The 15,606-nt window shown below is 42.9% G+C and overlaps 1 protein-coding gene across 1 annotated transcript; it reads right to left on the bottom strand.

The window, feature by feature from the left end:
• Positions 1-3,687: 3,687 nt before the first annotated feature.
• On the bottom strand, positions 3,688-13,993 carry LOC306749359 (homeobox protein Dlx4a-like). The gene is made up of 3 exons (XM_079232639.1): positions 13,658-13,993; positions 10,376-10,572; positions 3,688-6,062 (listed from the first exon to the last, which is right to left on the bottom strand). The coding sequence occupies exons 1-3, from the start codon at positions 13,983-13,985 to the stop codon at positions 5,820-5,822; spliced, it is 768 nt and encodes a 255-aa protein (XP_079088765.1). The 5' UTR covers positions 13,986-13,993; the 3' UTR covers positions 3,688-5,819.
• Between the last annotated feature and the right edge of the window lie 1,613 nt (positions 13,994-15,606).

The raw sequence follows: 15,606 nt of genomic DNA, 5'->3' as shown, positions 1-15,606 counted from the left end.
CTCCACAGGTATGCTCATCCACGTTAGGGGCGCTGCATGGGGAGCTTTCAAGGCCATTTCAAGACTTAAAGTGCAATGCACATGGCTTCTTCTCCCCTCACGTGCAGTGTAACCTAAACATTCAAATCCAGATCCAGGTCCTCTCTCACTGATGTTCAGCTGTCCTTTGCATTTCCACCTCAGACATTCAGCCGGACTTCAGTGCACTCGTTGAAGCCCAACACAGACGAGATGTCTCGCACTGAACGGAAAAACAGAACACTAGGTAATTGAACTGCAGTAGGAGCTGTGTTCGTATCCTCGGTAATAAGTCAGACACGTTCCCGGTGGGTGTTGGCCTCCGCCAGGGCTGCCCTTTATCACCGGTCCTGTTCGGGACTTTCATGGACAGGATATCTAGGCGCAGCCGAGAGGCGGAGAGGATCCGGTTCGGGAGTCTCGGGATCGCCTCTCTGCTGTTCGCGGATGATGTGGTCCTGTTGGCCTCCTCGGACCGTGACCTCCAGCATTCACTGGGGCGTTTTGCAGCCGAGTGTGAAGCGGCAGGGATGAGAGTCGGCACCTCCATGGTGCTCTGCCGGAAACCGGTGGATTGCTCCCTCCAGGTGGAGACAGAGTGCCTACCCCAAGCGAAGGAGTTCAAGTATCTCGGGGTCTTGTTCACAGCTTGGGTGAGTCTGCTGCCACCGCGACCCGACCCCGGATAAGCGGATGAAAATGAATGGATGGATGAACTACACAAATATAGTGATAAAAGTCCTAATTTGGCAGAAGCATGATCCCTATCTGTGTTTTGCTATTATATATAGATATTACATTACATATCATTATTCCTGCTGCAGATGTTTAAGGTGGAGCTCGTTTTAACTCTTTTATACACAGTGGTTCAGTTTGGGAAGTTAGGAAGGAGTTTAAAAAATTGCAATGTGCAAATTAACTCGTCACTACAGCTGCCAGACAAATATAGTGAAGTACAAATATTAAAGAATATTTCCCTCTGAGATGTCGTGGAGCGGAAGTACAAAGTTGTAAATACTGAAAGAAGTAAAGTATCTTGAATTTGTACCTGAAGACTGATGATGACATTCACTCAGATGATCAAAACCACACAATGTACTGCTTTTAACAAAGAGGTGGAATAATATTGAGCAGGATTGAGTTCGGTCCGGCCCTCCACAACAGGGCCCTGTTTCTCATGGGGCCCCTTGGGGGAAATAACGACCAAACCCCTGTTCTAGATAGTGGACTTAAAAAACCTCCACAATGAATAACAGTAATAAGACCTTTATGTGTTGACTGAGGACGCGAAGATTCAAGAATAACTGATTGACGTGCAGTTACAACTGCACTCTACAAAAGCAAAACATGACGAAAAAACCCAATTTCTTTTCCCTGTATTGCAATTTAAACACAGAGTCCGCCTCTTGGAGGTCGCACGTCATCCGACCACCGCTTCCTCCGATGTAGATGAGAGCGTCTCTGTTCATGTTCATGGAGCTACCATGTTCTACATGCTACTGAAAACATGTTATGTTATGCTATGTTAGCTGGTATTTAGTCAATACTAAGAATCTTTTATGACTTTTTTTTTTACAGCTAACAAAAACATTGAGGAACCGTACATCTACACCTAGGGTGCTATCAAACAGTTTATTCATTGGCTCTTAGTGTGCTTCTGAAACAGCTGAAGCGAGGCCGTTCTGTCTGCTGGTGAACTGGTCGCACGCTTCAGAGGAAGTGGACATGAAGCGGCGAGGCGAGCAGACGGCTGCACAGACGCCAGTGAGGCGCGAGGGACGTGCGAGTGACAAAAAACGTGCGAGTGACAAAAAAAGCATGTCTGATGTTGGGATTTCGTTAACACTACTCATTATTGGTTTGGTTCTTTTTAATGACTCAAAAACTGACTTTTTAATATATTGTTTGAAAAAATAAAATTAATTGAAATTATAACAAAAGGTTCCGAGAGCAGCAACGGTAAATATTCACACCTCTACAAAGTCAATAACATCCCGCAGGAAGCGAATCTAAAACGACAATCAAATAAACCGTACCTCCGAGTGAAGCCAGATTTTTTAAATATCTTTTTTGTTTGCATCGTGTTTTATGAACCGGGAGTGTTAAATAGCACCAAGCGGCGATTTCTATAAAGAAGCAACACCGTCAGAGCTTATCAAGGAGCACCGGGAAGACAAGTCCTCCTGATTGAACTTCAGCGCTGAGCGTTCTTTGAACACTAGAGGGCGTCGGATTAATCGACTCGATCTGCGTTGGCGGGACGTTTTTTTGCGTTAATACCGCTGTGCAGCTAGCAGCAGCTAGCAGCAGCTAGCAGCAGCTAGGCGGGGTTAACGGGTTTATTACAGCTTACAGACACAGATACCAACTTTAGTTTTTTGTCAGAACGTTTGATTTGGTGATTGCTGTCAGGATGTAAAAGAGAATTTCAACAGATATAATGAAACCTTTTTTTTTTTTTATTAGACCAACCCTAGCTATCAAAATACATTGAAAGTGTTTCCTTATTTTCTTAGCTGAGCTCACATCCAGAGCTCAGTGTGCCTGTACGTTACGACTGAGTTACGACTGAGGAGGATGGCGTGGGTCCCAGGACTTAAATATATATACAGTTTATTATTTTAGTAACCCTTTACAGTATTTTTACTAACCCATAGTTTTTTATGCCAACTGCACTGATTCCACCAGTGTGTGTTGAACAAACGTTTTGCTCTATTAGCACTCAGGATAATTGTGCGTGACTTCACACTTGTGAAGTGTGTGTGTGTGTGTGTGTTCATAAGCGCCGCATGCCTTTCAGCCCACAGGGTGACGGCCAGGAAAACATATGAAATTAAATATTTTACAATCTTTTTTTCAAGAATCCAATTAAGTTTTCTTTTGTCTACTGGGTTGCTCTAAAAAAGCGATGGAATAGATTCTACTTTCCTTTTTTGTTCTTGAAAAAGAAAAAAATCCCATAATGCAGTAATGTCCGAATGCATTATTTTGTAATATTCATTCAACAGATCCATTTTGTTGTGAAAGGATTAGCCCTTGGTAATCCAGTTGGATGTAATCCACTACTTCTACTCTTTCCTTCAAGGCCCGAGGCCGGAGGATATTCCCTTGACTGACAATTACAGATAATTACAACGTCAGAGTGAAAGCTTTATTTAACAATCTGTGTCCGAAATTGCCTATAATTGGCGTGGTCATTTTATAAAATCATTGACGGTGTTTGACGACTCTTTCTGCTTTTCCAGATGTTCGCGGGGCAACAGACGTGACCCGCTTCTTCTGATTTACGACTTCAGAGAAAAGTGTCTCCAGGCCACTGGGGCACACAGGAACCCGTAGCGGGGAGCAGGCTGTTGTTTCAGCTCCGCGCGGTAGTATCAGTGGAAGGTGCAAAAACAAATGTTGGATGTAAGTTAAATAAACAAAATGAAGATAGGGTGGCAATGATCACTGGGTTTCATTTATTTCAAATAACATAGCATGTCCTGACTCATAGCCAATAGATTATTGGCAAAATATCAAGTCTGTATTTTAAGAGGTTGCTGAATATCGGTCAGGTCAACAGATCAAGGCATATATATATATATATATATATATATATATATATATATATATATATATATATATATATATATATATATATATATATATATTTAAACTTCAGGAGGTGAGCATAAAAATAAAGTGTTGTGATGAAACATTTAAAATGACCGCAACCAAAACAGAGAAGAAAAAGAAGAAGATGAAATGTTCACAATCAAAAGTGCAGAGTGTGATTGATTAATCCCGGTTATGATTATTATGTCCCAAAATCCACTTTCTGGGCACCGACTGAACATTGAGGAGCTGGAGTGAAAGGCAAACATCCCATTAGTGTCATTTCTTTCCCACAGCAGCTTTCAAATACATTTCTGGAATCTTTTTTTTAGGCTTGATCATTTAACTATTTTAGATCTTTTATTATAATAATAATAATAAAAAAATAAAATCAAAAATAATATATATACATACATATATATATACACACACACACATACACATATATATATATATCTATAAATATATATATATATAGATATATATATATATATATATCTATATATATATATACACACATTTGACTCATACAATGAAGTAACCATGTAGATTCAGTGCCTATTTCCCATATAGTCCTAAAAAAGGGGGATTATAAGTACCATAAAATAAATGTCTGCTTGTTCATGGACCCCATCAGAGCGTTGCTGTAAATCAACATCCCATCATGTCTCTTTAGGATCTATATGCTCCACAGACCCTCAATAGTGTTACACCCTGTCAGAATTACAAAAATACACAACCGTCAAAAGAACTTTTCTCTTCTTTAGTTCTTTAAACTGATTTTTTTTTCTTTTTCTTTTTAAACCGTTAGCAAACCAGAAGGTCCTTTTGAATCCGATTCCATAAAGAAGCCCTGAAGAACCCTTCGTTTCACACGCATACCCGCCCCACCGTAAGCCACTGAATAGACAGAAAAAAACCCTGAAATGTCCAGAATCAGAGATGCAGGGCTGGCGTTAGCTTTGAGTGTTAGCTTAATCGCTAATGTCTTGGCAGGCCGAGCTCCTCTGGAGGCAGAAATAACGCAGACTGGCTGTCAGAAAGTGAGACTACGTTCACTTTGTGTAAGAAGCAATAACACACTCACCCTTTTACAAATTAGTATTAATATGTTTATTATTATTTAAGCCCTCGGTCTATCCAGTGCACCCAGAGGGTTGCTGCTACCGGAACTCCCAACTTGTCACATATGGACGTCTGGTCTTTTTCCCTTGATGTCACTTTTTAAAACACACTGGGTAACCCTTTAATATGAAGTCCGTTAGACCTCAACACGAGGCTAACGTTCATGACAGAAGTTAAGCTCATGCTGAGTTCATGAAACAAGACTTCTTGGAGAAAAGATCATGGTTTGGGTTCAAATAAGTACGTTTGTTAGGTGACTTAAGTTCTGTATGCACGTTAAGTACGTTCAGTAGCCCTTTAAGCCCTAACCCTAACCCCTAATCCTATTTATTGTTTGAGTTGTGATCGGGATTATATATTATTGTAGCCCTGATTTTTATGTTTAATTTGATACCTAGCATGTTTGTTTTTTGGGGGGGAGGGATTTATACCATGATTTTTTCTTGATTTTCCTGATATAAAAGGGCTCAACAGGTTAAAACGATTTAGTTTCGCACATAAGTTGTTTTCACACAGGACATGAAGAGTGGACTCCTAGGTGAAAGTCCTGTGTTTGTGTGTGTTTTTTTGGGGGTGGGTTTGTTACGTGATAACATGTACATACCTTTTAGGAATGCTACGTTACGTAAGTTATGTATGTTCAAATTTCTCGCACAATAAGTTGGTTTCACACGGGGCAGAAACCGTGCGTTCACATCGACCCCACCTTTCCCACTCAGACGTTTTTGCTTTTAAGTCGGCTGACCTGTTTCACCCTCACATTCACTATGGCCTGCACATCCAAAACTGACGCTAGAGGGCTTCATAGTTTAAACGCACAGGGCCACTGACTAAGCTTTTGTATTTGACAAGTTGGGAGTGTGAACCCCCTGGCTACAGCTAAAGCTATAGCTAAAGCTAAAGCTACAGCTACAACGCCCCCCAGTATCTGTTTACTGCAGTCGATCTCTGCCCGTTATGTTATTTGTGCCTCCAGTGTGGCTCAGATCCACGACAATGTCTGTGTCCCCAACAGCTCCAGTCAGCTTGCTGGCATAAAATCCATAAATGTGTCCTGAAGCGCCGCGTCCTCCGGACCGTCACATCATCTGAGTCCTCGGCATGGAGTCCTGCTGGTGTCCCGGGTACCAGTGAGCAAAATTGTTCATGTATCCTCCAGAGTGCACTGGTGCGCCTTTGGCGGCCATGCTGATGTCCCACAGGGAGCAGGGGGAGGAGGAGGAGGCGGGCTGGGGGGCCAGGTGGTCTCCCTCAGGTCCACAGGGCCCGTTCTTCATGATCTTCTTGTATTTGGACCGCTTGTTCTGGAACCATATTTTCACCTGAAGGACGAGGAAAGGGAAAGAGTCAACACTCAAATTGGGGAATGTATTGTATAAGTAATCACTGTGTCCATCTTATATTCTCCTGCTTATGATGATGTGTTTGTCAAAAGAAACCATCACGAAACAAAGTTAAATAAAAAAAAATTATTTGAAACGTATGAACATTTTCGGTGAAGAAAAACCTCATTATGAAAATGAATCAGTCAAACTGAAGATGTTACAACGATCATGATGCAGGTGCTACGAGTCGCATTATGCAGCATATAGCGGGGTATTGACTCGTAGCAAGGCCATATATTGGGATAAAAAACAAAAAAAAACATTTGTTTTAATCCCCCCACTTTTGTTTTAATCCCCCCCCCCCCCTCCCCCCACAATCAGAGGGGTGGGATCTGCATCTGCGCTCATCGCAGGTCCCGTAACATCCGACGTCACAGCGCTATGAGATATACAAATCAAATCATATCATATCACGGTGTGCAAGTTAAGAAACGGGCACACGTTTTTTAATTGGGCCCCCGGTAACTTGGCCCCTGCAGTCGGATCAGTTGATTTGGGCCATTTCGCTCAAACGCGAATTCTACCGCTAAGAGTCTTCGCATCGTCTCATCGCCGGCTCTAAAGCGCTCGCAGTCGGTTCCAGGTTATTCTCTACAAACTATCCGCCTGACGCGCATCGCCCTGTTTTTGCCGCCCAGCGCAGCAGGAAGTGAACAGCATGTCCGTGAACAGGTGTGTCAATCCGGTGTTACACAGCAAACATCATTTTTTTATATAAAAAAAGCAGCAGTTGAAATTAAATAATTAGGGGCAACCAGCTGATTATAAATATTCAAAGGACAGAAGGCAACCGATACAATAAGTGGTGATTACACGCTGACTATACCTCACCACAGCAACCACAGACAGACCTGCTGAAAGATGACAATGCAGCCATGGAACCTACAATTAGACTCTAATGAGCTGTACAAATGAACCTATACTTGTTAAAGTTGATGGCTTGACAAGTAGTAATAAATAACAGAGAGAAAATACCACGAGTGGGCTCGCCTACAATAATGTCACGGTAGCTGACTAAAACAGGTACTAGAGTTTGGGACAGGAGCTCAGGATACCAGCGTATGCATGAGAGTATTGATGGTTAGTCCTCTGTGTTTATAATGAGGAGGTGCATCTTTAAAACCACGTCAAAATATAGAGTTTTAAGAAGTGTGTCGACTAGACGAACGCGACCCGAACGATCCAGAATACCGCGCCGCTCATCACTGCAGACGGTTCAGTTGACATAATTGGCACCTTGAGAAGTTTTTTGCATGCTTGCAAATTGAGCATTAAATTACACAAAAATGCCTCTCGGGCAAAACTTGTCAGTTTAGTCGGGACAAATGAATCATAAATAATTACACGCAGTCAATGAACAATACCTCTGTGTCAAACTGGTTTTCTACTTTCTACGGAAACCTTCTAAGGAGGAAAAGAAATTAAAAAAAAGTGAAAGGCCAAAATGCCCGGCAGAAAGGAGGAGGAAGAGGAGAAGAAGAAGGAGGAGAAGAAGAATAAGGCGAGAAGAAGGAGAAGGAGGAGAAGAAGGAGAAGAAGAAAGAGGAGAAGGAGGAGAATAAGAAGAAGGAGGAGGAGAAGAAGGAGGAGAAGGAGAACGAGGAGAAGAAGGAGGAGAAGGAGAACAAGAAGAAAAAACTTGGCGCCAAAACTGTTTTCTCCGCCACGCTGACAGTCCTCTGAGTTATTACCCTGTGATTTTTTTATAGATATTTATGAAGACGGTTGAAGTGGTCCATATATCATTCTATTAAAAATATAAATCTAATTTCAGACCGCTCTAATAGACTCTATGTGGAAAGAATGAGCCCCTAAACTTGACGTTTAATTTGACCTCTATTGTTCTCACAGCCTGGTGTGGATGGCGGCAAACGCATCAAACTTAAGCACTGCTCCATAAAGCAGCGATGCCGTTGTAACCGCACCACATAATGCTTCAAACCCTTTCTCCACTTTCTATATTTAGTAAACCCAGAAGGAGAACTCGCTCGTCTTCGCCGTCGTTCTACGGCCGCAACTTGAAACCAAACTAGCTTGAAACCACACTAGCTTGAAACCAAACTAGCTTGAAACCAAATTAGCTTGAAACCAAACTAGCTTGAAACCAAATTAGCTTGAAACTAAACTAGCTTGAAACCAAACTAGCTTGAAACCAAATTAGCTTGAAACCAAACTAGCTTGAAACCAAACTAGCTTGAAACCAAACTAGCTTGAAACCAAACTAGCTTGAAACCAAATTAGCTTGAAACCAAACTAGCTTGAAACCAAATTAGCTTGAAACCAAACTAGTTTGAAACCAAATTAGCTTGAAACCAAACTAACGAGCAACAATCTAGATTGTTGCTCGTTAGTTTGGTTTGGTTCGGAGCCCTCGTGAAACCCCTTAAGTGAATCCCTTAAGTGAAACCCCTTAAGTGAAACCCCTTAAGTGAAACCCTTAAGAGCAGCGCTGGCCTACGAGTCAATCAACAGCACGTTAGTGCTAATGCAGCCTCAGTGACAGCATTTCTGCCCTAATTATCGGTTTCATATTTCAGCAGCAGCTCGGAACTGACGGGCCAACGCTGACGCCGTGGCCGTCAACGCCGACATGAGCGGAGGAGGGTGGCCAGGTGCCGCTGTGTGTGTGTGTGTGTGTGTGTGTGTGTGTGTGTGTGTGTGTGTGTGTGCTTATTCTTGTAATACTGGGCGAAAAAAGAAAACGGTTGCTGAGATTTTTAGAAATAGAAGGCGTCCATTTGGCGGGCGGTTTAAGCTGTAAGGGCACTGTGTGTGTATGTGTGTGTGTGTGTGTGTGTGTGTGAGTGAGAGAGAGAGATGGATAGAGATAGAGAGCGTTTTAAGGAAAAATGTCAGAACCGCGCTACGTGCCGTTCCTCAGCAGCGTCTGGGAGCTGAGTGAGAGCTCCATGGAAAGCGTTCGGCGGTTGGCTGCCGGCCTAATGGCAGCGAGGCCGGAGCTAGATGTGGCGCACGATCACTATCTGCAAGTGTGTGTGTGTGTGTGTGTGTTTCTGACTGTTCTGTGTCTCTGACTGTTCTGTGTCTCCATCTATTTACTGGGTCACCACCAGAGGAGAGGCACGAGCCTGCCAAAAACTCAAAGTAAAGTCACGACTCAAACCGTCTCAAACGCCCGGCGCGGCTTTCCAAGTCCCCAGAACAAGCAGCAGCGGCTATTAATCTTAATGACAGTTTCGTGAGAGCATCTTCCATGGCAGCGATCGTAAATTACTTGACATGCAGGTGAACGTACTGGCACCTTTGATGTTCCTGCTTCAGTTAGGCGTCACCAGGAAATTAAAACCAAGGTCGAGGCTGACAGTAATTAATAAGACAACTGTGAGAAACACCTTTAAGAACATACCTAATTATAACAAGTTATCAACTTGATAATAACATGTCTCAGCCATGTCATGTCAGGCATCTAAAAAAAGAAAAAGCACCCACATTGCCAAGCCAACAAAGATGTGTCTGCGTTCCGCCGACTAGCCAGATCCTTAAATTGCAATCAGTCGCACTCTTGACCCTCTATTAGAGAAATTATCCGACACTTTGTTCAAATTAGAAATGTTTCCTGCTCCTGTCATCACATATATGTGTTTATATTAGTGCTGGGCGGTATGGCCAAAAATTCATATCACGGTATTTTGTAAGATTCTGGCAGTTTCACAGTATATCGCCATATATTTTTTTTAAACAAGTAAACACATTCATTCCATTACCAGCATCAGTCAACCAGACAGCAGTACCGTCAGCAGGCAGCAACATTTACTCTTTACAGTTTAATACTGAGAGCGCAGTGGAGCTACTTACCTGTCAATGAAACTGGGTTCAGTCATGGTTCACACTTGTTATAAAATTACAGTGTCGAATTGCATTCTGGGTAGAGTAGACAAAAAAAACAAGAAGAGACAGACCCGAAGACACGCCACACAAACAGCTGTTCGCCGTCCAACTTCCCAGCATGCAATTTGGCCGTGTAATTTTGAACCTTGAGTGAACCAAGTTACCCTGACAGCTAAGTAGCTTCACTGCGCTCCTGGTACTAAACTGTAAAAAATAAATGTTGCCGTCTGCTGTTCTTGTGGATATGCACGACTTGTTGACGGTGCTGGTCGCGCAACAATGTAATCACCGTTATGAAGGTATATGAAAAATTCATACCGTATGGAAATCTGAAACCGGTATACTGCACAGCCCTAGTTTATATATATGTTTACCTTCAGCAATTTGTTTTAAAAAAATACCTGGGTCTGCGTCAGGCCCAGTTTGGCCGCCAGGTCGGCCCTCTCCGGGAGGGCGAGGTACTGGGTCTGCTGGAAGCGCTGGTTCAGGGCCTGCAGCTGCAGGCTGGAGTAAATGGTCCGGGGCTTCCGGATCTTCTTACCCTTCCCGTTCAGCCGCACCTCCCCGTTCTCGATCACCGTCGTGGGCTTCTCGTGGTCTGAGGACGAGGAGGAGGAGGAGGAGGGTTAGCTCCAAGATAAATATCAACACTGCGGGGACAGAATTTCACCCCGAGAGACACCGTCATACAACCCCACGTCCCATTTTCTTTCACATTTGTTTTTATAAGATTGCTTATGACCAACATTTATATCCCTTAAAAAAAAGATATGTAAAATGTACGTAGGTATAAAAGAAAAACACAAATCCATTCCTATATGAGACTGTAAACATCAACACATTCATTTTACAAGAGATTAATGTCGTCTAACAGAAAGGAACTCAAACCGTGACCACGAAGCGGAACCTGAATCTGTGATGTTCTTAAAATATAAAGGCTTTGTAAAGAATTCTGCCAGAGCAAAACAATCCTGTGAGAACACGAGTTGGATTGAGTCCAGGCCGCTGATGATGTCACCATGTAAAGCAGGGGGAAAGATGAATCCTCTTCTTTTTTTTTACGTGAAAGATGAATCCTCTTTTCTTCAACGTGCAGGCCAGACGAGACGATATTTTTTGACAGCTTTTTTTTTCTCGAGAAGGCTGTAGAACTGTGTACGTCCGCCCACGCTGATCTCTTGTTATGACATGAGCTCAGAGCCCACAGTGTGTGTGTGTGTGTGTGTGTGTGTGTGTGTGTGTGTGGGGGGGGAACAGCTGTGGACGAGCCAGGGGCCCCACAAGACGCCCGGGTCCTGTGACCGAGACTCGGCTCGCGTAGCCGGGAGAGACGGCGGCGCCGTAAGAGGATGGGCAACTTTAAAGATAAAATAATGAAATGTGAGAGGGTGTACATTTTCTAACTTGCACAACTAGTTGTTGCTTTTTAGCCCATGTGTGTTCTGCTTTATTATTTTGCTTTATTGTCAGACCACCCTGCTTGTAAAATACCCCCTGGCCCCATTTCAATTTTAATTTTTGAATTGTTCTCACCCTTATTAAGACCAAACATGTAGAAAGGTCTTTAAGCCTCGCAGACATACAGATGCCCAGTATGCGACGTGTTCCGGGTCACTTGACCTCATCGCGGTTGTAAAACTCCAATAAGATAAATTTATTTGGACTTATTTGTGAACTGGGACCAGTGCTCCGTAATAAAGTGCTGCACTGTCAACAGCAATCACAAAGAATATGATGATTTATTGTGTTTAACCATGTTTCACAGCTGACAGACGTAATGCAGACGTGCCGAAGTATGTCATCCGTTCAAATGAAGCCGTTGTTGTTGTTGCTGCAATATTAGGAAATTAAAGCATAATGGTGATAAAGTCAATATCAAGTGTGTTTCTTATATTTTATTTTATTTCTAGCAACGGCTCTTTATTTGTAGAGATGAGTGGAGGACAGCAGGCGAAAGTGCTGAGGCGTGGCTTTTTTCACTCACTATTCATTTCATTTATGTCTGTTGAACGTACAATTGTATTTATTTATTTGAATTTAACTTTGAATTAAATGATTTACAGTCGTACACACATAAAAAAGAAAATGGCACAAATCTGAGTTGGGATGACATCACTTTATGTAAAAATAAATAGACGATCATAGTTTGAGTTCTTCCACGTTTCTGCTGCATTTAATGCAGAAATTGTGCAACAATGTATACATTTTGTACAGTTCTGTAATAATAGTTTGACTGATTATCATGAAATAATTGTTTAAAAAAAATATTTTTTTGTAGATTCCGTTGTAATTAGTTGCTTGTATTTTGGCTGCGTGGACACGTTACACTATTTTAAATGAACAACACAAGAAGTCAGACTTAAACACGGAGGCAGTGCGCGTGGAGCCTTTGGTTTTAGAGGAAAAGATGCGCGCATTCAGTCAAATGTGTATCTGAGTGAATGCTTAAGCAAGGATAATTATTATCATTAGCAGCAGGAGAACACGACCGGGCTCTTAACCTGTTAACAGCATGTAACATACATGACGAGTGACAAGCAGACACTTCCGGGTAGCGACGTGCGGACGCAGAGCAATGAAGGATGTAATGAGGGAATCAAAAAATAAACTTCATTCTTTTTTAGTTTTCTTTTTATCGCCACTTTCTTAAGGACGTACGTCATCCACGTCTATACAGTCTATTCTAGATATGGGTGGTCAGTGGATGTAAGTCCGCGGGAACATCTTTCAAAGTAATTGAATGCATGTTAAAAATGTGTTATTAAAATGGTCTGTTTTATCCCGAATTTTATTTTGAAATACATAAAACATCTATAAAATACGAGGAAGTATTTCTGGTTCAATTAACACTTTTATTTGAATCGAATTCGACAGATCTTGTCAGGTGTGATTTATTATTATTATTATTATTATTACAATGACTATTATCACTGCAGGCCTCTTGGTGTGTGCGTGTGTGTGTGTGTGTGTGTGTGTGTGTGTGTGTGTGTGTGTGTGTGTGTGTGTGTGTGTGTGTGGCTGTGGCGCGTGCAGGGCGGATGTTATTCGGGAGAAGATGGGCTGACACTGCGGGACACCACAGGCCCGGTGTCGGCTGCTGCTTTGTGGAGAGAGTCGCACGACCTCCGCGGGCCTTGAACGCATCTCGCGACCAAAAACCCCTCCAAAGTACACTGAACACCGCGCTGTGGCCGAGCTGTGTGTGGATCCAATTATTCTGCTCTGCTGTGGTTCATTTTTTATGTTTTTTTTTTTTACACAACACAGTCATTTCCACCATTAAATATAAAACATCTGTGAAGAATAATCCCTCCCATCTTCCTCTCCCAATGAGATTTATACTACATTCAGTTTGTGCGTATTGTTGCATTTAAGGTTTTTTTTTTTATATTCACGGCGACACAACAAAATCATACATTATTATAGTTTTTTAAGCACCTATAAACTGATCGCATCCTAATGAAACGAACGGTTCTGGCTAACAGCTCTTCCCCCTTCCTTGTTTGCTCTATTTTCTTGGAGCTCCGTCAGCTCAATGACAAGCCGTTAAACACACACCCGCGACGTGCACGCGCCTGTTCCCGCGTCCACTCGGGGTACACATTAATGGGACAGACTCTGATAAACGTGAAAAAGACACAACAAAAAGGTGCAAACATGCATATTCTTCCTGTGAAACCTACCCGCATCTTCCAGCCTGCTGTGTCCGAGCGCGCCGCCGTGACCCCCGTGCGGATAGGACAGGTACGCGCCGGGGTGGTGCGCGCTCACGGGGCTGTGGTAGCCTGGGTAGCCCAGCGGGCGGCCGTACGACGCCGAGCCGGGGGAGAAGGGCCCGTCGTGCTGCGAGGGGCCGACCGCGTGGAGGCCGTGGACCGGGTAGTGGTTGTGGGACAGGCCGGGGGAGGGCTGCTGGTGGCCCGGGTAGCCGTGGCCGCCGAACTCCAAAAACGCCGATTTGGAGGGGTCGGGCGGGAGCAACGTGTCCGATATTGAGCTCATAGTCATCATTGGGGAGATGTGCAGGGATGTGGTGGGAAATGAGAGAGAGAGGGAGAGAGAGAGAGAGAGAGAGAGAGAGAGAGAGAGAGCGGCTCAGCTACCACCTCCAGGCGGGGGTCATTATGAAGAGAACCATCAATATTAAAATAATAATACAAAATAAAAAAGTGTGTGGACTAGCAGAGAAGAGTTATTGTTCCCAAAAACCAAAAGCAGCTTTTTCTTCTCCTTTCTTCTTTGAAAAAAAAAAAAAAAAGTATTTTACCTTTTGATTAATGTCAACACTCCTGGTGCAACGAGTGAAGCGGCTCTAAGTGGCGTCTCCCTCCGCTACATCCCTTCAAACGCGTCGCAGGACGAGCCGACGTGAAGCACAGACCGCCGCACTGGATAAGAAACAACAACTGCACCGACACCCAGGAAGTTCCGACCCAAAATACAAACAAACAGGGGGGACAGTGAATGATTTAATATCCTTCCAGTCCGGGTTATCCTCCCGTCTTCTCTCCTCTCTTAAAAACAACCCGCCTTTGGGTGCTCGTCCTCCCGTGTTGTGAGGAGGCGGTGGAGTGTTCCTCCTCCTTCGCTCGCAGCGCGCCCCCGCCGCGTCGGACACCTTTCCACCTCCCACTCCGCGCAACGCCGCGCGCTCATTGGCTGCAGTGGCGCGCCGTGTCACGCGAGTCCAACTAATCACCATCAGCGCGAGCGGTGGACCCGGCTCCTCTCGTTTTGTGTGTGTGTGTGTGTGGCGGGGAGCGGGGCCTTAATGCCCCAGCAGTAAAATAAATAAATAAATCTGAAGTGAGGAGCCCGTTTAACCATTAAAATGTAATTCATAAAGTGTGAAATTCTGGATGAAACCGATTTCGTTCGTGAGGTGTTCAGTGGCCATCAAGGCTGTTGGTTTATTTATTCAGATGAAGGAACGTACTGAGGACAATGACATCCATGCAGGTGACTTCTTAGCTTTGTTTCCATGTGTTGCTATGATACACCACGAGTTTATTAGTTTTACTAACAAGGAGCTAGAGTGCTCGTGGTTCTACCTTTTGCATCGTCATATTAGTGAAATTATATAAAAACATTTAAATAATATTTTGCGGTTTACATTAGGTGGCAAACAGACCGTATAGTATATATATATATATATATATATATATATATATATATATATATATATATATATATATATATATATACATATATATACGTATATATATATATATATATATATATATATATATATATATATATAATATATACGTATATATATATATATAAAATATATCTAAATATCTAGTGTATCTAAAAAAGTACAAAACAATTCACCAATGCTGAGTCTTGATTTCATAAAATAGGGACATGGCAAGTTGGCTCATGAACGCATCGCCCTTCCAAAATAAAATCCTCGCTGCTTGCCAAAGGCTAAATAAGGCGGATCAGACCAAAGTGTTTCCACAAACCGCTGTTGAAAGGCTGCAGACCTTATTATCCACATTTTTTTTTTATGGAACACACACTTATACTCTTCCACGCGACTCCACGTTTTAAAAAAAGAGACTCAAATTGTTCTATTTATTTTTTATCTCTTTGTTTTAGTTGTTCATAATGAAGCCGAACCGAGAAA

Source organism: Taurulus bubalis, assembly GCF_910589615.1.
Source record: "Taurulus bubalis genome assembly, chromosome: 17".
In the NCBI taxonomy this organism is placed as follows: domain Eukaryota; kingdom Metazoa; phylum Chordata; class Actinopteri; order Perciformes; family Cottidae; genus Taurulus; species Taurulus bubalis.
This window is presented reverse-complemented; position numbering and strand designations above follow the sequence as displayed.